This window comes from Canis aureus, chromosome 19 (genome assembly GCF_053574225.1).
Source record: "Canis aureus isolate CA01 chromosome 19, VMU_Caureus_v.1.0, whole genome shotgun sequence".
Classification (NCBI taxonomy): domain Eukaryota; kingdom Metazoa; phylum Chordata; class Mammalia; order Carnivora; family Canidae; genus Canis; species Canis aureus.
Window position 1 is genome coordinate 29,511,625 of NC_135629.1, and position 21,418 is coordinate 29,533,042.

The window sequence follows — 21,418 nt, forward strand, 5'->3', positions numbered from 1 at the left end:
CTCTAAGTTTATAGTGATGCAGACAGACCTATCTCAAGAAAAAAGAAAAAATTCAAATAAACAATCCAACCTTACACCTCAAGGAACTAGACAAAGAACAAAACCCAAAGTCAGGATGGCTCAGCTGTTGAGCATCTACCTTTGGCTCAGGGCATGATCCCGGGCCAGAGATCGAGTCCCACCTCAGGCACCCTGCGGGGAGCCTGATTCTCCCTTTGCCTATATCTTTTCCTCTCTCTGTGTGTCTCTCATGCATTTAAAAAAAAAAAAAGTTAATAGAAGAAAAGAAATAATAAAAATCAGATCAGAAATACATGAAGTAAAGACTAAAAACGACACAAAAGATCAGTGAAACTAAGAGCTAGTTCTTTGAAGGGATAAGAAAAAATTGATACAGATTTAGTATGTCCTTTTTATTGTTGGATTTGCTTAAACATTTGGGGTGATAGACATCGGGTACTAGATTTTTTTTAACAAATATTTTGTTTATTTTAATGAAGCTGGTACAGACAATGTCCATTTAAAATAAAAAAAGAATTCATATCCCAGGCCAAAAAGTACAAATAAAATAAAAAAGAGCAGTGTTCTGTTGAATACACTTCTGCATGAATAACTTTATTAACTGCTAATGAAAATTAGAACTTTCTGGGATCTTCTGACAAGACTTTTATCTTAAAATGCTTTCTCTTCAGTGAAGCCATCTTTGGAGTTAGTCATTTACCCTCATCATCTCTGTCTTCTCGACTCCAGCCTGATATTTCTCTTCTTTTGGTCCAGACCCTCAAATTTTAAAAGAAGCTTCAAGTTAAGGAAAGGTCATTTTTCCACAGTTCAGTTCTCTGAAAAACTCCCATCTCCCACTGAAAGTCATAGTCCAGGAGTGAAGCAATCACATGCTAGAACTTCAGGGCCAATTGGAAAGTCATCATGAACACTTGTATTGGTCGATCTTATTTATCACAAGCCTGAAAATGCACAGTCCTGGAAAAGGTGGCCTCTCTGTGCACACATGTAATTTTTAAAAAGGAAAGGGCAATATGAAGGGGGCTGAGGTTTGATCACCAAAAATCAGCACAATGAAAACAAGTGATAATGAGTAATGGGCACTAGAATTCAAATTACCAGATGTTTTAAAGAGATGGGGTGCCAGTTTTCAATTCCGTTTTGAACACCACATTACAAAAGAACTATTTTTAAAAATAAAAAAGAATTGAGGGTAAAGAAAAAAAATAAAAAGAATATCTAAATCATTGAATGACCCCCTGTTTTTTCCTGATAAACTTCAATCACATCTTCTTCCTCCATTCCCAGTTCTTTTGGAGTGTGATTATCAGCAATTCTCTGACCTTCAAAGAGAAACCCGAGTGAATTCATTGGAACTCCCTGTCTTTGACAGTATGATTCTTTGAGTTTCTTGAGATGTGTTGCCATTTTCACTTTGAAGTGAATCTCACTGCTAACCTGTCCAATGACTTTGAGTTTAATGTATTCTCCTTACTTCTTATCCCCCAAGTCCTCAGTTGAAGGTTTTGCCTCCTGATCAGACATGGTGATGGTGGCTTCACCCAGAGTCTCCGCACCGCAGTGGCCTCGGGTAGGCAGAACCTTGCTCTGGAGTTTACAAATCTGTCTCTCTTCCCCACAGCACAACAGCGCAGCTTGGGTACTTGATAGAAGCACGAACTCTTCTCACTGTAGCATTCCAGCTGTTCTCTCTTTAATTCTCAGGCCGAATTCATAGATTTTCAGGATAATTTGAAGGTTTTCTAGGTAATTTGGTGGAGACAGGTGATTTGGAGACCCTACTCTTCCGCCATCTTAGACTTGTTTTGATAAACCTTTAGCCAGATTCATCAAGAAAAGAGAGTTCAAATAAATAGAATCAGAAATGAGAGAGAAGCTCCAACTGATACCACAGAAATGCTAAGGATAATAAGAAACTACTACAAATAATTATATACCAACAAATGGGACAACCTAGAAGAAATGGATAAATTCCTACAAACAATCTTCCAAGACTGAATCAAGAAGAAATAGAAAACTTGATTATACTGATAGTTATTTATGAAATTGAATCAGTAATCAAATAACTCCAACAAACAAAACTCTAGGACCAGATGGCTTCACAGATGGATTCTATTAAACACTTAAAGAAGAGTTAATACCATTCCTCCTCAAACTATTCTAAAAACTAAAGAGGAGAGAATGCTTCCAAATTCATTCTGTGAGACATTAACATTACCCTGATATCAAAACCAGACCATACCACAAAAACGAAATTACAGGCCAATATCCCTGATAAACATAGATACAAAAATCCTCGACAAAATATGAGAACCCTGAATTTAACAGTACAGTCGAAGGATAATATAGCATGATCAAATGGGATTTATTCCAGGGATGCAAGGATGATTCAGTATCTGCAAATCAATGTGATCTTTCACATTAACAAAAAGAAGGGGAAAACTATACAATCATTTCAATATATGCAGAAAAGGCATTCTCTGAAATTCAACATCCAATTGTGATTAAAACTCAAAAAAGTGGGTACAAAGGGAATGTATCTCAATATGATAAAGGCCATCTATAACAAATCTACAACTAACATCATATTCAATGGTGAAAAGTTGAAAAATTTTCCTCTAAAATCAGGAATAAGACAAGGATACCCACTCTCACTATTTTTATTCAACATAGTATTAGAAGTCTTAGCCACAGAAATTTGACAAGAAAAAGAAATAAAAGACATCCAGATTGGAAAAGAAGTAAAAATGTCACTATTCACAGATGACATAATAGTATGTATAGGAAACCCTTAAAATTCTACCAAAAGACTATTAGAATTAATCAATTAATTGAGTAAAGTTATAGGATACAAAAATAATATACGTAAACTTGTGGCATTTATGTACACAAATAACAAAGTATCCAAAAGAGAAATTAAGGAAACAATCCCATTTACAATTGCATCAAAAGGAATAAAACACTTAGGAATAAATTTAACAAAGAGGTAGAAAAAAATCTGTTGCTCTGAAAACTGAGGAATTGTTGAAAGACACAAGTAAATGGAAAGGTATACTTTGCTCATGGAATGGAATAATTCATTTTAAGATTTCCATACTGCCAAAGCAGTCCTCACATTCAATGCAATCCCTATCAAGATACCAATAGTATTTTTCACAAAATAGAACAAATAATCCTAAAATTTGTATGGAACCACAAAGACCTCAAATAGCTAAAGCAATCTTAAAAAAAGAAGAGCATAGATGGAGGTATCACACTCCCTGATTTCAAACTGTACAACAAAGCTATAGAAATCAAAACACTATGGCACAAAAACACACACAATGAATCAATGGAGCAGTATTAAGAGTCCAGGAATAACCCCACATTTATATGATCAATTAATTTTCAACAATAGTGGCAAGAATATACAATGGGGAAAAGGTAGTCTCTTCAATAAAAGATTTTGGGAAAACTGAACAGTTACATACGAAAGAATGAAACTGGGCCAATTTCTTACACTATATACAACATTAAATTCAAAATGTAAAACCAGAAACTATAAAACTCCCAGAAGAAAGGATGTAAGTCTTGGACATGAGTCTAAGCAATATTTTTTTGGATCTGTCTCTTCAAGCAAGGGCAACAAAAGCAAAATTAACAAATGGACTATATCAAACTAAAAAACTTTTGCATAGTGAAGGAAACCATCAATAAACAAAAAGACAACCTACTGAATGGGAGAAGATGTTTGTAAATGATATAAATGATAAGGGATCAATATCCAAGATCTATTTTCAAACCCCACACAGCTCAATATCATAAAACAAACAGTCTTAACTAAAAATATGGACAGAGGACCTGAATAGTTACTTCTCCAAAGAAGACAGACAGATGGCCAACAGATACATGAAAAGATTCTCAACATCACTAAGCATCAGGGAAATACAAATCAAAATCACAATGGGATATCACCTCACATCTATTGACTATCTCCAAAAAGACAAAAAATAACCAGTGTTGGTGTGGATGTGGGGAAAAGAGTACCCTTCTGTCCTGTAGGTGGATGTGCAAAATGGTACAGCCACTATGGAAAATAGTATGGAGGTTACTCAAAAAAATAAAAATATAGAACTATCATGCAATGCTGCAGTTCCACTTCTGGGTATTTACCTGATGAAAACAAAAACACTAATTTGAAAAAAATATATGTACCTCTAACTTTACTGAAGCATTATTTACATTGCCAAAATAAGGAAGCAACCCATGTGTCCATTATTAGATGAATGGATAAAGAAGATATGATGTATACATACAATGTAATATTATTCAACCCTAAAAAAGGAATGAGATCTTTCCATTTGTGGCAATATGGATGGACCTAGAGGGTATTATACTAAGTGAAATATGTCAGACAGAGAAAGACAAATACCATATGACACCACATATAGGTGGAATCTGAAAAACAAAATAGAAACAGACTCATGGATACAAAGAACAATCCTGTGGCTGTTGGGAGGGGAAGGGGAAGTCTGGCCAAAATAAGGGAAGGGAATTTAAGGGCATAAACTTCCAGTCATAAAATAAATAAGACACAAGGGTACATGAACAGCATAGGGAATATACTTAATAATATTGTAATAACCTTTTTTGGTGATAGATGGTAGCTAGATTTATATGGTGATCACTTTGTAATGTTAATAAATGTTGAATCACTATATTGTATACCCAAAAATAATATAATATTGTATGTCAACTATACTTCAATTAAAAAAATGCCTTAACAAATACAGGTTCTCATTTTTCCATCACCCCAATCCAAAGATCCAAGATGCCTTTCAACCAGGCCTGCACCTTACCCCTTCCTAGCCTCTTTCTCTCTCTGTTCATCTGGCCTTTATCAATTATTTTGCATTCTGGCTGTATAATTTCATGTAAACTCTCATTTGGACCTGTGTTAAACAATCCAGGGAGTTATAATAATTCTCCCCAGTTTAGGCATATCAAAAAGTTTAAGAGATTGTACCCAAGTTCACTTAGCCAGTAAGTAGAAAGCTGAGTGCTTTGATTCCAACTGTCATGCTCTGTTTTTCTTTTTTTTTTTTTTTTTTTTTTTGAGTAGTCAGATAACAGGCAGGAAATTACACAGGACAGGACTGCCCTCTCTCACTGATGGTTGCCCCTCCAGAAAGTTACTTTCTCTCTTCCACTAAAAGTTACTGTACATTTCCTTCAGTTTATCCAGAAGGCCAAATAAAGCAATGGCATCAGGCAAAAGTGGCTCCTGGAATTTTGCATCATTTCTGCTTTGACTTCCTTGCGATCTGGAAAAGAAGTTGTTCTGCTGGCAGCATTGTCATCATCACACGATTATAAAAGGCATACGTTTATCCGTTTTTCCTAGAGAGAAGGGAGGCAGGGCAGCTTTCCTCCATCGCAACCCTGTGCTGCAATCTGCCAATTCATTCACACCTATGTCCCACAAATCATCAGACAGAGATGGCTGTGTGAGTCTTCACTGTGAACATCAAACATACTGCCTTAAAAGTTCCATGAGTAGGAGCACCTAGGGGCTCAGTCAGTTAAGCGTTTGACTCTTGATTTTGGCTCAGGTCATGATCTCAGAGTTGTGAGATCAAGTCCCACATTGGGCTCCACACTGGATGTGGAACCTGCTTAAGATTCTCTCCCTCTGCCCTTTGCCCCCTAAATGTTTTTTAAAAAAAGAAAAAGTTCCATGAAGAGATCTGAATGCCTTTTTTTTAATGTGGTAGAAAAGACTTCTTAATCCTTGTTCAAACATTTTCCCAAATCCTCTCATATTGATATTAAAATGTCCCCAAATTTCACCTAGGAATTAAGTCTACGTTATTTAAATTGTGTGATCAGAAGTTGACATTGGAGCTTAAATAGACAGATAGTGGCATTAGTGGGACTGTGATATTTGCCAATTCTTTTGGCCACATTTTGAGGTAGAATTCTAAAATTCAGGAGCTAATTATATCAGACGAATAATACAACTTCTGTAGGATTCATGGCAGAGATCTGGGAGTGGAATGCCATTGGTTTGGCATATTATCAGTTAAATGTGGAATTGCCATGTAAACTCCTATTCTCTGCAGAGACAAATTATCATCTCATGGTCCTGTTGCAAGCATTGATGAGATGCCCCCAGGAAAGAAATAATGTCCAAATATCTCCCTGATGGAAAAGTTCTGTTCCATGCATTGCCAAAAATCAGATAAAAATGGAATCTTCTCCAATCAGAGAAAGATACTACCCCCCCCCCCCCGCACCAGCTTCATTAAGTGAAAGGAAGTCCATTCAATTCATAAAAGCTAAGGAAGTAACACCAAACCACTGAAAGATGAGTTTGAGTAAAGAAGCCAAGATGAGTTTGAGTAAACAAGCCAATAGGAAGCTATCATACCTGTACCCAAAATACATTCTAACATTTGTGATGCTGACTTTTACAAATTATTTACCAAGACCTTCTTTCTCTCATTGAACATTATTACCTTTCTCCCATCACTCCCTGCAGCTGACCTCATGCCCACCATTACACAATGCCATGTTGACTGGTGACAGTGGAACACTCATTGCTGTGGAGAGTTTGGTTTTCCCCAGTCCTCCACCGAACACTGAGATGAAGTGAGGCAGAGCGTGTGCCATGCTGAGGGGCCCTATAGGGTTTACCTTGATTCTTTGCCATTTGGGACCGCATATTTCTGTCCTATTATATGGTAGCTTAAAATGGGCCCTAGATTTCAAACTCAGTTCTAGTAAGTATTGATTTAACTTCGATGTATCATTTTCCTCTGAAACATGGGATTAAGGAACAGCACTAGCCTCAGTTGCTGGAAGAATTAAATGAGGGAAATTATGTAAAGTGCTTAGCTAATGCCCAGAACACAATTAACCATTGTAAATGTCTACTAGCATCATGGTCTTCATGATAGTCACTATCATTATTATTGTTATTTTTATTACTAGCTATTTTTATTGTAGCATGGTGCCTGATATACATGGATATGGATATGTGTGTATGTATGTGTGTATATATGTATATATACATGTGTGTATATATACATATATGTAGTATACATATGCTAATTTTTATATATTATCAAAAAGTATTGATATTTGTTATTATCTTTCTTCTTCACAATAACTCTCTAAGTTTTATTATCCCCACTTCAAATGGAAACTAAAATTCAGATAGGTGAATAAACCTGTCTAAAGTCACACAACAAGTAGGAAGTAGATTCAGGATTCAACGTCAAGTTGATTTCACTCATGTGGACTGGATAAGATTCCTTGGTGCCTTTTCTACTCTGCACATGCCTCTGTTACTTCGTGTGTCACATGGTGTCTATCATTGCTGGCATTCCCCATCACCCCATACTGTTGGCTCTTGGCTGACTCTTTCATCCCCAGCAACATCCACACCATCTGACATATGATAGGAGCCCAGGAATTGTTTGAGAGATTGTTTTGAATAAGTGCAACACTGTTAATGAGCTCTGTGTCTAAAATGAGTCTGTGTGCCCCATCTTCCTTCTGATCATCTATCAGTTTGTCATTTGAGCCTTTGGAGTCTAAAGATCCTTTATCTGAGTGGGGGTATCTTTGTCAGCCTTTACATGTACCCACTTCATTCTCTATGGGTAAAAATGCAAAGACAGAAAAGTAGATGGCTGACAGAGCTGTTAGCACTTTCAAATGCTATTTTTCAAGATGTTCCAAAAAAATCGCTCAGTGTGGCTGAGCATAAATAACCGTGTTATGAATTGTCCTTGGGAGGCCATCCCCATTGAGGAATGTTGTCAGTCCAAAACAAAATAGATGGACAGCAGAGATTTTCTTTGGAAGACTTTGTCCATCTATATGCTATGTCTTTCATAAAGCAATATGAATAAACAATGCTTTTGTCAAGGCTAATTTGCTTTTATGCTTGGGAAAGTAGCAATCAAGATGGACGACTACATTTTCCTTATTTTGGCATAACTTCAGCTTTGAAATGTGTTTGTAATGGGTCTGCTGCTGAAAACTCCCCTCAAGAACCTCAGCCTAGATTGACAGAATGCATTTCTTCTCAAGGCTTTAGTACTTAGGGCAGAAAAATGTCCTTGTTTTCCCTTGCAGACTTCAGTTTTATGAGCCTCTTTTTATGATGTCATTAGGAACTGTCTAAGTTCTGGGAGGAGTGATCATTCTTTGGATTTTTCCAATATTCTGCTGCATAAAGTTTGTTGGACTCTAACTCTAGGCTAAAGAGGTATTGTCTATAACCACTGGGTCTTCTTGCAAAACCTCAAGACTACGGAGTTAAGAGGCATTGAGTGAGTCCTAAAGGTGATTGTGATAAAAGGGACTGCACTTGATGGTAAGGTCTCTCAGTGCTGATTAGCAGGAAAGAATCTACTACACAGACATGATGGTTTCTCTCTCCATCTCCATGGCAACTGCAAGGCCAGCAGCTGCCAGTAAAAAATGAGAGATATCACTTATCCAGTTTCCCAAGAATCCCATGTAGTTATGAGGTTGGAGCCCCAACATGAGGCAGAAAGAGGTCAGTGTAACAGACCTCAGAGTGCTGATATGTAACCTTTGCTGCTTGGTATCTTCTAACATGGCCTTGAGGACCACTCTTCAGCTATGAATTAACTTCCCTCACTCTTTCTTTTGCTCTCAATAAGGGCCGTGTTCAAATGGAGATGAGAATATATTTTGTGGCCATGTACAGTTATACAGATCTTCTTGGATTCATGGTTGCTTGTTTCTTTTCCATGGAAAGGAGAAAAGAACAATGATCCTGTCCCAGCAAACTCAACCTGATGGCAAACTGCCTCATCCATCAGACTCTCAGCCTAAGGATCACCTTCTCTGGAAAGCCAATCCTGATTCTCTCAGCAAGTGTTCATGTCTCATACACTGCTGTTACAGCATCTGCCTTGATGTTTCCTCAATAGATCTTTCTCCCCAGTGGTTGTAAGCTTCAGGGAAATAGTCCACATCCTTTCATCATGATCCTCTCAGTGCCTAACACTAAACCAGGCACAGTGTTGGTGGTAGTAAATATTTTCTAAGTTATGGTGGACCAGCAGCCAAGTTCTCACATCTCCATGGCCTTTTCATAAAGTCTACCCAAATCCTATGGCTCATAGTTATCCCTGATTGAGTCCAAGAATGATAAGAAGCAAAAGGAAGCCCCCTGTGCAACAGCTTTGAAGAAGTAAGATTCTTTCCTTGATCATTACCAGCTCTTATTGAGCTCATCAACCTATCGTGTTATTTCAGAGGCTTCCATCCTGCTTCTCCTCCTACTTCCACCCACAGTGTGTTTAGAAAGCACCTCATGGTGGACTGAACCCAGCCAAAAACCAGGAAATCATTATACTAAGAGGCTCCAGAAGGAACCAGTACTCAAAGGTTGCTGGGTAGATTTCCACAACCTGTGCTCATTTACATGGAAAAATAGAATCTCACTGTTCTTCCAGAACTATTTCATCACCTGTCCACTGCCACCTCATGACTGAGTTTTAGCTGCATTGATACTTAATATGGACATTTTGACAGGCCATCCATTATTCACTCAACTCACATATATTAAGTATTTACTATGTGCCAAAAATTATTCTAGACGATAATAATTCACTAAGGGTATTAAGACAGACCTCATAGCCCAGCAGGAAAGATAAACAACAAACAAATAAATTTCACTATTTCCATTAATTGTAATAAATATCACCATGAAGTTTAGCTAGGTATTATAAAAAAGTAGAATAAGGGGATTCAACCTAGGGAAATAAAATTTTGAGGCTGAAATATAGAAGATGACAAGATGGCTGAGAAATACTTAGGGAGCAAGGGGGTAAGGGGAACACTTATGATAGCCCCTAGATAGGAAGAAGACTGACATAACACAAAGGCATCTCCAAACTCTATTCAGAGAATTTACTATATGGTAGCAAGAAAGAAATATCCTTCTAGCTAACTAGTATGTGTGTGTGGAGGGGGGCAGTTATTGAAAGGAAAACAAAAGAATCTCAAAGTAGCCAATAGGAGGAATAGGTGGTCTCTATGAGAATTGGAAAACCAATAAAAGAGTTTCTTTCTGTGACTCTAAATAACTTCTTTTCTCTTCTTCCCTTCATCCTGCCTTCCCATTTTTTCTTCCTCCCTCTGCTAGTCTCTACCTCTATCCTTTCTCTACCTCTATCCTTTCTCTACCTCTTTCTCTTCTTTGTCAAATGTCTTATTCTTTCACCTATTCCAATATGGCAGCTACCCATGAGTCTACATGATCTTGCTATTTCACTCCACTGCTAATTGCAATCTCAATACCTCTCCGTTCATTTGCCTGAAAGAGTAAATCTGGTTGATCATTGGCCACTGAATTGAATTAGTTGGTTGACTGGGGTCAGATGTCCATGTACTACACATCTTTTTTTTTTTTTTTTTTTTTTTTTGCCACCCAGAATTGGCAAACCAACTCATGTCCCATGTGATCCAGGTGGAATTCTACCCTTACCCACTTGGATGAAGGATATAACTCATACCTAAGCAACTCAACATAACATGTCACCAGCCATAAAAGGTGGCTCAGGTTATGTACATAAGTCAGACTTTGGGTGAGAACTTTGAGATAAAAGACATTACAAGAGGAGATATTCACCGTCCTTTAGATAACATGATGTCATATGATAAGGTAGAGATCTCTAGCAACCTTTTTGTGACATTAAGGGGAGCCAGAGTGAGCATGGGGCTAGCCCAAAGGAACCCAAACCAAGATTTGGAGGAAAAATTCAGTTGTGGTGGTATCATCTGAGTCCTGATTCCAGCCTCGCTGGAAACTGGTCCACCCCAGGACATTTCAAACCAATAAATTCCCTTCATTGTTTAAATCAGTTCCAAGTTAGATTTTTCTATCACTTACAAAAAAAAAAAAAAAAGCCAAACTGATATGGCTTGCCCCTCACCTGATCAGTACGGGCCAAGGCTAAGGAGGGCAAGTTCATGTTTCAAGTGAGAAATGATTCTTGAAAAGGTGATCAATTCAGAGCCTATTCAAGGCAGTCAGGCAACTTAGAGGTTTAAAGAAGCAAATAGCATGACTAAAGCATGTTACTATTACAACCGAACTCATAAGCAAGGAAGGAAAAAATAGAGGTCAGTTCTGAATTGCTTTATCTTCTTTTCTAAAGAATTTTAATCATGTTTTTCATCACTTCATTAATTTTTTTCAATTTTTCTTGAAAACAGTAACTATTCTTTCTACTATTCCTTTTATAAATAGCTACAGGCTATGTTTGAAACATCTCAAATGAGCTCCTCTTGAATTATTCATGTGAGAAAATCTCTACGTATCCAGAAATAGGGTGTCTTTCTGTCTCCAAACTTAAAAACAACTGATTGCATTTTGCTAAAAAGAAAAACCATTTCAACTGAAACCAGATTTTAAAAAAATATCACCCCATTTTTCTTTCCACAAATCAAATTTGCTGGAGAAAATGGGGGGGGGGGGGCGGTGATTGCACTACAATAAAACATTTGACTCTTTCTTACTATATGTTTATGTATTTATCTCTTACCTGTCAGAGATTGTAAATAACCAGAAGGCAGTCAGCCATCTACTCAACTAAATTGAACATTTTTCTAGCACAATGCCACAATATCTGAGCCAAATTTCACTAATGGTAGATATTATTATAACTCTGGGCTGTAAGGTGAAAACCTTCTGTATAAATCAGGTCTCTATTTACTCCTCTGTTCATACTTTTCTTTTTCTTGATAAGGAGCGCAAATTTCCCAAGTTTGTATCCAAAGAAATGGAAAACATGTACATTGAGGAGCTGAAGTCATCAGTCAACCTTCTCATGGCCAATTTGGAGAGCATGCCAGTGTCCAAAGGCGGCGAGTTCAAGCTTCAGAAACTCAAACGCAGCCACAACGCTTCTATCATCGACATGGGCGAGGAGAGTGAGAACCAGCTCTCCAAGTCAGACGTCGTGCTGTCTTTCTCCCTGGAGGTAAAAAGCCCTAAACCCTTGAAAGTTTCCTGCCACAGCCCACAGGATTTGGGTGATTAGATCAGCTTGCTTTCCTCCTTGCACCCCAGGAGCAGTTATTAAAATAACAGCTTGCTAAGCATAGGTCAACTAATCAGCAAGTGATTCCCCATCTCCCATGCTTTCCTTAAGGAAATGCAGTCTTAAGAATCACCTCCTAAATTTAATCTTGCATTATTTTCCATCTTAAAGTAGCGCTCAAGGATATTGTGAAGACCTTATACAATTTAGAAAGTTTAAAATTTTGGCATCCTGTGTCACAGTTATGAGGGGAAATATCTAGCATCATTTGGTGCATTGTAGATTTTCTTTCTTGTCATCTCTCCTGTTGGCTACATGATAGAGGTCCTCTTGTTGCAGTGGAGGCTTTTCAGTTGACTTCATCACTCAAAGAAAGAACCGGTTCAGACTGGACTGTGGCAGAATGCTCCACATGTCAATAAATTTCTTTATAACTTCTATTCACACGTTTGCCTTTCATACATATAATTTAGGGAGTGGATCTGATCTGGCTATGTTGGAATTGCCCGGGAAGCTGGTTCAGTGTGCAGATTCCTGACATCACCCAGACCTATTGATTCAAATCTTAACGGGGGTGGGGGAGTACAACATGGTCCAGTCACTTTGGAGAAGAGTTTGTTAGTTTCTCAAAAAGTTAAACATAAAATTACCAGGTGTAGAGTACAACTTTACTCTTAGATATCTACCCAAGAGAAATGAAAACACATTTGCCCATAAAATCTTGCTCCCAAAATGTTTATAGCAGCATTATTCTTACTAGCCAAAAATAGAAACAACCTAAATATGTATCCAAGGGTAAATAGACAAAATGCAGTACATCCATACAAGGGGTTACTACTTAGCAATTGATAGAAACAAACTACAGATGTATGCTTTGATTTAGATAAGTCAAAAACATTCTGCTTAGTGAAAGAAGCCAGACACAAGAGACACATGTTGTTTGATTCCATTGATATAAAATATCTAGAAGAGGCGAGTCTTCAGAAACAGAAGTTAGATTAGTGTTGCCTGGGGCAGAAGGTAGAAACGGACATTAGGGACATTACTGGGGGAGATAAAAAATGTTCTAAAACTAATTTATAATGATAGTCATTCAACTTAGTAAAGTTACTAAAATCATTGCATTGTACACTTGAAATGGGTTAATTATAAGATATGTAAAATATGCTTCAATGAGGTAAAAAAAAAAAAAAAAAAAAAAGAACCTCTGGGTGGAGTTTACCATGAAATTACCATTACCATTACCATTTTAATGAGCCACCCAGGTGCTTCTTATGCCCTCCAAAGTTGAGAACCATTCACAACTTATTAAAGCTCAGAAGCCCACAAGGATTTTATGATAGACCTAGATTTGGGGAGACCAAGAGAATAGATCAAATTTCTGTAGATTTAATTAGGATTTGTAAAGACTAAATTAATTTTCTAGAACATCATTAAGGCTTGCTGTGAATTAACTGCAGATAATTTGTTTTACTGTGCTTAGTTCGGATCAAGATAGTCATAGTGTTTTCAACATGTATTTTGCAATTGGAAGTGGCAGTATTCAGTTAAATATAGAGCACTTGGTGTGTGAAAAAATCATCAGTGTAATTTCACAGAAACTTCCTTTCTTTCTTTTTTAATACCGCCACCTGAGGTACTGAGTGCTTTTTTCTTAGGTGTCTTTGAATTTGATTATTGCCAATTAGAGGTGGCAATTTATTCCCTATTGCCTCTTGTCTTTCTACAGAAAGTGGGAAAAAAGTGGTTTATTGATTTTCATGAAGTTTTTAAATCTATAATTTCCTAATTCTTTATCACTACTCAATATTATACAGCTGATTATCTGAAATATAGATGTGAGTGAGTCCCCAACCATACTCCCATGTGTACATGATTCAAACAGGCTTTAACTTGCAAGCATAAGCACAGAATGAAATGCCCTCGGGTTCCCAAATACTCTTTACTTGGAACACTAAATTGCACATATACTAAAACTGTCAGCAAACTCATTGTGCATCTGTATGTTGGGTGCGACAGTGAGGGTGGCAAGAAGAGGGAGATAGAGGACCATCATCTCATCAGGGCAGACCGGGTTTGAATTTGCAGGTTAGTACAAGACAGGTTTCATGTACTTACAGAATTGCATGGCTACAAAGGTCATGATAGAGCAGTTAACTGCAGCAAGAGAACTGAGGTCCAGGCTGCCCAGTGGCCCGGCCTTGGCCAGGGGAGTACGCTGATGAAATATAATGGGCACGTGTAGAGCACCATTATGCCTGCTTTGCATCATTAACTCCGTGAATCGTCACAACAATCTTTTGAGCCATTTGCAGATGTGGAAACAGCCTCAGAAAGGTTAAGAAACTTGCAAATGATTAGGCAGCTGTTGAAGATGCAAACGCAGGATTCACACTTCGATCTTTTAAATCACACACACAAAAAAAATCTGTTTTTCTACAATGCCTCCCATTTCTTTTCATGTGTATGTTCTTCCCACTGTGAAAACTTTCAATTACATACATCATCTTATTTGTTCCTCACACAACAGCCACAGAGAGATACAGGACATATATTATTCACATTTTAAAGAGGAAGAGACTGAGACTGAAAGAAAAGTGGAGTGACTTCAAGGTCAAGTCATTTGCACAATGTCACATGAGTAATACAGTGGTTCTCAAAGTATGGCTTCTGGATCATCAGCATCAACATTAGCAGCACCAGGGAAAATATTAGAAATAAAAAGTCTTGCTCTGTTCAGAAAAGCTCCACTTATTAGACACTCTGAGGGTGGAGCTCAACAGTTTCTGGATTTAATAAGCCCTCCAGATATTTCTGATTTGCACTAAGTTTGATAACCACTGGGCTAGTAAGCAGCAAAACTGACTTGATTCAAGGCCAGCTCTATTGTACTTCCTTGGATCAAGCCACTGAAGCAGTGTACACACTGGGTGTTGTATGTAAGTGATGAATCACTTACATACGACTCCTGAAGCCAATATTGTACTGTATGTTAACTAACTAGAATTTAAATAAAATTTTTAAAAAAGAAAGAAGTATACATTTTTTGCACAACCATATCCTTCTCTATGTGTCACGCCATTACCTCTTTTGGAGTACAATTGAGTGATATTTTTATGTACCTTGCTTACTATAGATCCCTGATACAGGTCATTTGTTTCAGATTTTTGAATCAGTATACCTGTCCCAACCTCCCCTCCTGCCCTCTCCCTTCTGACACATTATAGGACATACCACTAAATATGAGAATAGCGGGTGACTGAATGGACTCTAAGGGTAATGGTGGGAGGTGCCAGGAATTGTAAATGATATATCTTGGTCCAGCAAAACACTAGCTTTTTCCCTCAGTCTAGAACAGAGAGTGTGCAGCTGCAGGCATGTTTTTGTTTTGATTCAGCAATGTTGGCCTGCACAGAGTTTGTGTATTTTATTCCTCCCTTTTTGGATTACTGTCAAAATTTCAAAATCAGATTACTGACTTTGATTCTGATTCAGATTTCCATTTTCTGGTAGGAAAAATTGCAGTATCTGGCAACTCCAGACTAAGGAAAGACAAGGCAACAATAGGCTGAAACTGGCTATGGACTGTTCCATTTAGATGGAGCATATGCTCTCTTATTTTGCCCCTGACCCCACTACTCCCTGCTGCCTCTCTGACTCTAATGCTGAATGGTGTTTGCCCTTTATCTTAGCATTTGTCTTATGACTTATCTCATTGTAAAGAGAAAAGTGAATCTCTGGGCCTTCATCTCTATCAGGTTCTGAATTCAAAGCTAGACTATTTTTTTAAAGAAAATAAAAGAGAACCTATTTCTTTGTAGAAATTAAAAATGATCCTATGCATTCAACCCAGGAAAAAAAGCAGACTATTTCACATTACCTGTCTGGCCCCTGTGAGCATCTGAGGTAGTGAGGGTTGTCTTTCCAGCTGAGAGGCAATAAGTTATACTGTGAAGAATTGCATCTTCATGTAAGACTGGTACCAGCCTAGCTGAAAGAAAACTGATAGAAGCTACTAGATACCTTTTGGGTTTCTGTAACTTCTTCCCATCTATATATTTTCTTCTGGGTGATGCTACCCAGGGGCTTTGGTAATAACCTCCACCATGTGTGATTCTTCTTCTAGGTGGTGATCATGGAAGTCCAAGGCCTCAAGTCCTTGGCTCCAAACCGCATTGTATATTGCACAATGGAGGTGGAAGGAGGAGAGAAACTCCAGACTGACCAGGCCGAGGCTTCCAAACCAACGTAAGTTCAGCTTCTCCACAGTTCATGTTCCAGAAGGCTGTTCTCATTGGCACCATTTTGTCTAGCTCCAAGTTAAAGGTCTGGTTTCCCCAGAAGGTTCTGGAAGGCATTTTCCAAATGAGATGACTCAATTAGATTGTTTTTAAAGATTGTATTTATTTATTTGAGAGAGAGAGAGAGCATGAGCAGGCGCAAGCAGGGTGGGGAGAACCTTGGGAGAGGGTTCTGAGCAGGGAGCCTAGTGCTGGACTGGATCCCAGGACTCTGGGATCAAGACCTAGACCAAAAGCAGACACTTAACCAACTGAGCCACTCAGGCACCCCAATACAATTATATTCTTATTTGGCAGCCATAATAAAGATTCCAGTTCCTTCAGAGCAGAGAACAAAAGGAAATTAAAGAAACAATCTCCATTCTGGAAGCTTTATGTATTCACCTTAGAGAATGTACTCACAGCTTCAATCCTTTGATACAATATACAGGAGTTTGATATAAATTTGTTTTATTAGATTTACTAAATAATATTTGATTTGTGGTATAAGCAATTTTTTCAAAATCTTTCTCTATGTGCCACAGTTATGACTATGTCAGTAAAGCAGTGAGTTGTATTAGATACACTACATTAATTCGTTCGGTCAACACATATTTGTCAGATGCTCACTGTGCGTGTACAAGGTGGTGTTGCCCAGTGGAAAGGACGGTAGTCACTGCTGTAGCCCTACAGAGATTACCGTTGAATAGAAAGATCAGAAATATAATCATGTAAATATATAATTACAAACAGTTATAAATGCTGAAAAGGAAAGAGTGCTTCAAAAGGAGGTAGCAGGGGACCTAAATCACTTTGTGGGGACAGAGTCAGAGCAGGCCTTCTTTAGAAGTTATAAGATATTTGGGCTAATAGTGTAAAAGTTGAGCGAGGTGAGATGGGAGTAGAAAGATCATTCCAGGCAGAGTCAGCTTGAGTAAAGGCCCTGTAGTCAGCATATGCCCTGTGGGAAAGCAGAATTTAAAGGCCACTGCTGGAGCTAGAGTTCAGAGAACAAGATGTGCCATAGGTTGCCAGTAAGGCAAGAAGGGAATCACACTATTAAAGGCCTTGCTAGACCATGAAAAAGAAAGTATAGGGATAGGTGATTAGATGTGTATTTTAAAAAGATCACTGTGGCTGCAGTGGAGTGAGCCAAAGCTGATGCGGGAGACCAGCTAGGATTCTATGGCAGTGGTTCATAAGAGTGATGATGACCAATTCATTTGGGTCAGTAGACTCTCAGGCCTCAACAATTCTGGAGAAGTCATTGCTTTTTTCCCCTCCCTATCCACTGCTTCTTTCCCTTCCTTTTCTATCTCAACTAAGCCAGCCTAGACTAATGAGCATGTTTTTTTTTTATTATTGTTAATTCATAAAAGTCATAAAAAGGGTAACCCCTGATACCAATGTATTACTACCTCCCCACTCCCAGAGCATTATGAGCTGTTGAGCAGAACATGTTCAAACAAAATAGTTCAAAGAAAGCACTGAATGTTTCTCAGACTAGAGAATATCTGAGGGCATTGTATGCCTTCAAGTGGTTCTTTGCATGAATAGGCAAAGACCTCAGATGCTTGGAAGCTGGGCAAAATTAACGAATGTAAGCAAGAAGCAATGGAAACCAATACAACTTGTCACACACTCCCCCTCCCTTTTTTAAAACTTAGTTTTAGACTGAAGATGATGCCATTTCTTTTTTACTGCCTGCCTTTGATAGAAATCCTAATTTTTCCTGCACCTCTCACCATGACCTGATCATTATCAATGCTATTATGTTATGCTGCATTATTTATACATGCTTTTAAAAATGTGTCATGGAGCGGGGAGAGGGGGGAGAAAAACCTATTTGGTGTTACTGCAAACTTTTTAGGTGTTGGGCCCAATATGGTGTCATATGATAGAGAAGAAAGGAGAAAGCTCTGATTATCGTAATAGGCTGTTGTTTCATATGAACTATTTTAACTTAAAAAATAATTCATATCATTTTATTGGGTTTAAAGGTTTCAGCTGCCAGGGTAAATGATGAGCTGATTTTCATGTGCTTATGAATGTTTAAAACAGTTTCAGATTACAAATAAATATAGAACACTTCGGTCTACCTACTTGAAATACTCATTTCACATATATATTTACTCATACCCACACATGTGCATTATTATGTCCATATTAATAAACATTTCACACTGAAACATTTTGCTTTTCTTTTTTTTTTTTTTTACATTTTTTTAATTTTTTTTACATTTTGCTTTTCTAGACAAAAGTATATGTTTTTTTCTCTTCCATCAGTGAGCAGGTATTACTAAAACCTCACAGAGGATTTACTTGTTTGCTTGTTTGCTTTTAAATATAATAGGAATGTAAATTTCGTGTCTAAGTTCAAGTCAGATCAGTCGAGTGCTGTGTGAAGAAGGGTTCTGAGGCCAAATCAATATTCAGAGGAAAATAGAACATGATGAACCTGTAATGTCTGCCATAGGAGAGGAAGAGGTATTAAGTGCCCTGTATTTGCCATTTCTATAGTATCCCAAAGTGATATACCCAGAGTTTAAAATCTAGCAATGCTTGTGTTTCTTGCTGTCTCTTCTTTTAGCCTTTCTATATCAATTCTCTTTAAACCTCTACTCATCTTCCTTCTAAATCCACAATTCTTTCCCCAATTCTCTTCTTTACCTTTTTCTTTGTCATAGTTCAGTTCTGGAAGTTTTTCTCTGCTTCTGGCTTTATCTGGTAGTATGAATGACTGCTACTTGATTTTGATTACCCCAAAAAGTATCCTTTTGAGGGTTATCTTTCATCTATAATGAAAAAATCCACTTCATCATCTGACAAGGTTAGCCCTTTTCCTGCCTTACTCATCTTCTGAGTCTTGTCTTTGACTATTCTTATAGCCTGCTGATGCCCCTAGTTTATTTATATATTCTAAAATCAAAATTCAATTCAAGCCAGTTTTGTTACTCATTAATTCTATTGTTGCTACTACTAAGTATTTTATCCAATAACTGGAAACCAACATCTTATCCCTTCATGTGTCTACTAGGAACTCAACTTTTGTTTTGTTTAGTTTTTACCACATACAGTTACAAATCCAGAAGTACATTGCATAACCCAGTTTGTCCAGGTGTGGCTTTTTTTTTTTTTTTTTAACTCTAATGTAGAGACAATTCTGATAAAAACAAGGGCAAGGAGAACAGTACCATGATTAAGCTTGGGAAATGCAAGACATTGTATCTTTTTCTGAGCTATTCAATGTTCATAGGCATTTAAAAACCTTTGATGATTTCCAACAGTACATAAACCTATTTAGCTTTGTTTACTCATGAGTTTCCCAAACTTATTCCAACTAATACCTATTAGCATCCACTGGAAATGCTAGTTTATATTGTTCAAACCTAGTAGTGGAGGCTCCAAGCTCTCTCTCACCTCCTTAGCCAACATTCTCTCTTCACTTACAACCAGGGCTCTGCCCACCATGATCATTTTGGATGAAGTACATAATATACGAATTCTGTGTTCATGAGTTAAATATACTTTGTGATTGGAAAACTTGGTGTATGTGTGAGCATGCACATGTGCATGTCCTCTGTTCATCCTTCATTTTATCAATCTGTGAGCTTACATGTGGGATGTTTTCAAGCAGATTATATATCCTCTCAATTCAGTTGTCCTCCTCTCCTGTGTTTTAACGTGGAAAAATAGGAAAATATGCTATCACAAGTTTTCAAGCAATATATTTATTTCAAAGAATATTGCCTCCATTTGTATCATATTGTTTCTGCTTCTGTGGGGAAAAGCAATGGAGCTGCTGAGGCAGAAGTAATTGAAATCATGTTTTTAGGCAGGCAATCTCAGGAAGACACGAAATGGGTGAAGAGAAATACTTTGTGGATTCAAGAACTCAGATGTATTTGTCCACCTCCTATGAAACAGAGCAGAAGACTTTTCTTCCCATGCCAGGTGTTTTTCAAAAGACAGCACTCTTAGCTCTGCTGATAACAGAGATTATGTTAGATTTTATCAAGACATGGCTTTGAGTAAAATCAAATCATGTGATAAGGAAGTAACCACTTTTCCATTTGTTTATCAGTTCTTCTGATCAGGACAAGGAGAACATTTTTATTTGGTTCTAATAGATCTTTAACACCTGCTCTGGGGCTACAGCCATGCGTGACATCAATCAAACTTTGGCCTCATGGAGTGTACATTCTGGTAAAGGGCATAAGCAGTAAATACATGAACAAATAAATGTGTAAAGTAATAACAGTTTCTAATTTGTGTTACCTTCTACTCATGGCTGATGGTACTGCTTTGTCTTCTGCGTCAGTGACATAAGTGTTCTTTTTTAAAGAAATATATTAACATTTAAAAGTGAATTAATTTAAATAAAATATATTAAGTAAATTAATAGCCCAGGTGGTACCTGGGTATAACAAAAAAAAAAAAAATGATCATGGAAGTATCCTGTGTTGATATGTGGGAATAGAAAAGGTGGGGAAGATGGTATGCAAATTACTTTAGTTTGGGAAAATTAATGTAAGGAAACCGAACATATTCCATGAGTGGAAGATATACTCCAAAGTGACTTACTCAGTGGATGTGTACAGTATTAGTTACCTTCTAAAGGAAGCAATCCCAGAGGGTTAAATACCAGAGAAATTTAAGTGATCGGGCTAAAAACAAAGGTACTTTCAGTGAGCAGTCCAATATTGTGCTAAAATATCCAAAATTATATTCTTCTGAATGGAAACCAAGGATGCTACTTGACATTTGGTTATTTAACTAGTTTATTATTCCCTGACAAGCCATGGGCTGTGTGACATATGGATTTCATTATTGTCAGGAATTAGAAAACACAACCAAACTGTTTCCTGCCTCTTTCCAAGGGAAGAAGAAAATAAGATGCCCTTGCTGGTAAATCTTGTCATAGCCCTAGTGTTTTTCAGTGGTACCTTATCTACTGAGATCACATTAAAGCAAAAAACAAAAACAAAATGCAATGACTTCCTGTAACATTTTTCTTCTGTGAAATATATTATTTGTCCTAAT

General features: G+C 37.5%; 1 protein-coding gene and 1 pseudogene across 10 annotated transcripts in view; one reads left to right on the forward strand and one right to left on the reverse strand.

Annotated features, from left to right (window-relative positions):
* The window catches only part of CADPS (calcium dependent secretion activator), a 459,608-nt gene that overhangs the window by 209,143 nt on the left and 229,047 nt on the right, over nt 1-21,418 (forward strand). For all 10 annotated transcript variants that reach the window (XM_077858238.1, XM_077858239.1, XM_077858240.1 and 7 more), the window contains exons 5-6: nt 11,802-12,035; nt 16,222-16,343. In XM_077858238.1, the coding sequence (XP_077714364.1) occupies nt 11,802-12,035; nt 16,222-16,343 (356 nt within the window). The remainder of the gene's footprint in view (nt 1-11,801; nt 12,036-16,221; nt 16,344-21,418) is intronic.
* On the reverse strand, nt 666-1,649 carry LOC144291231 (small ubiquitin-related modifier 1 pseudogene; annotated as a pseudogene).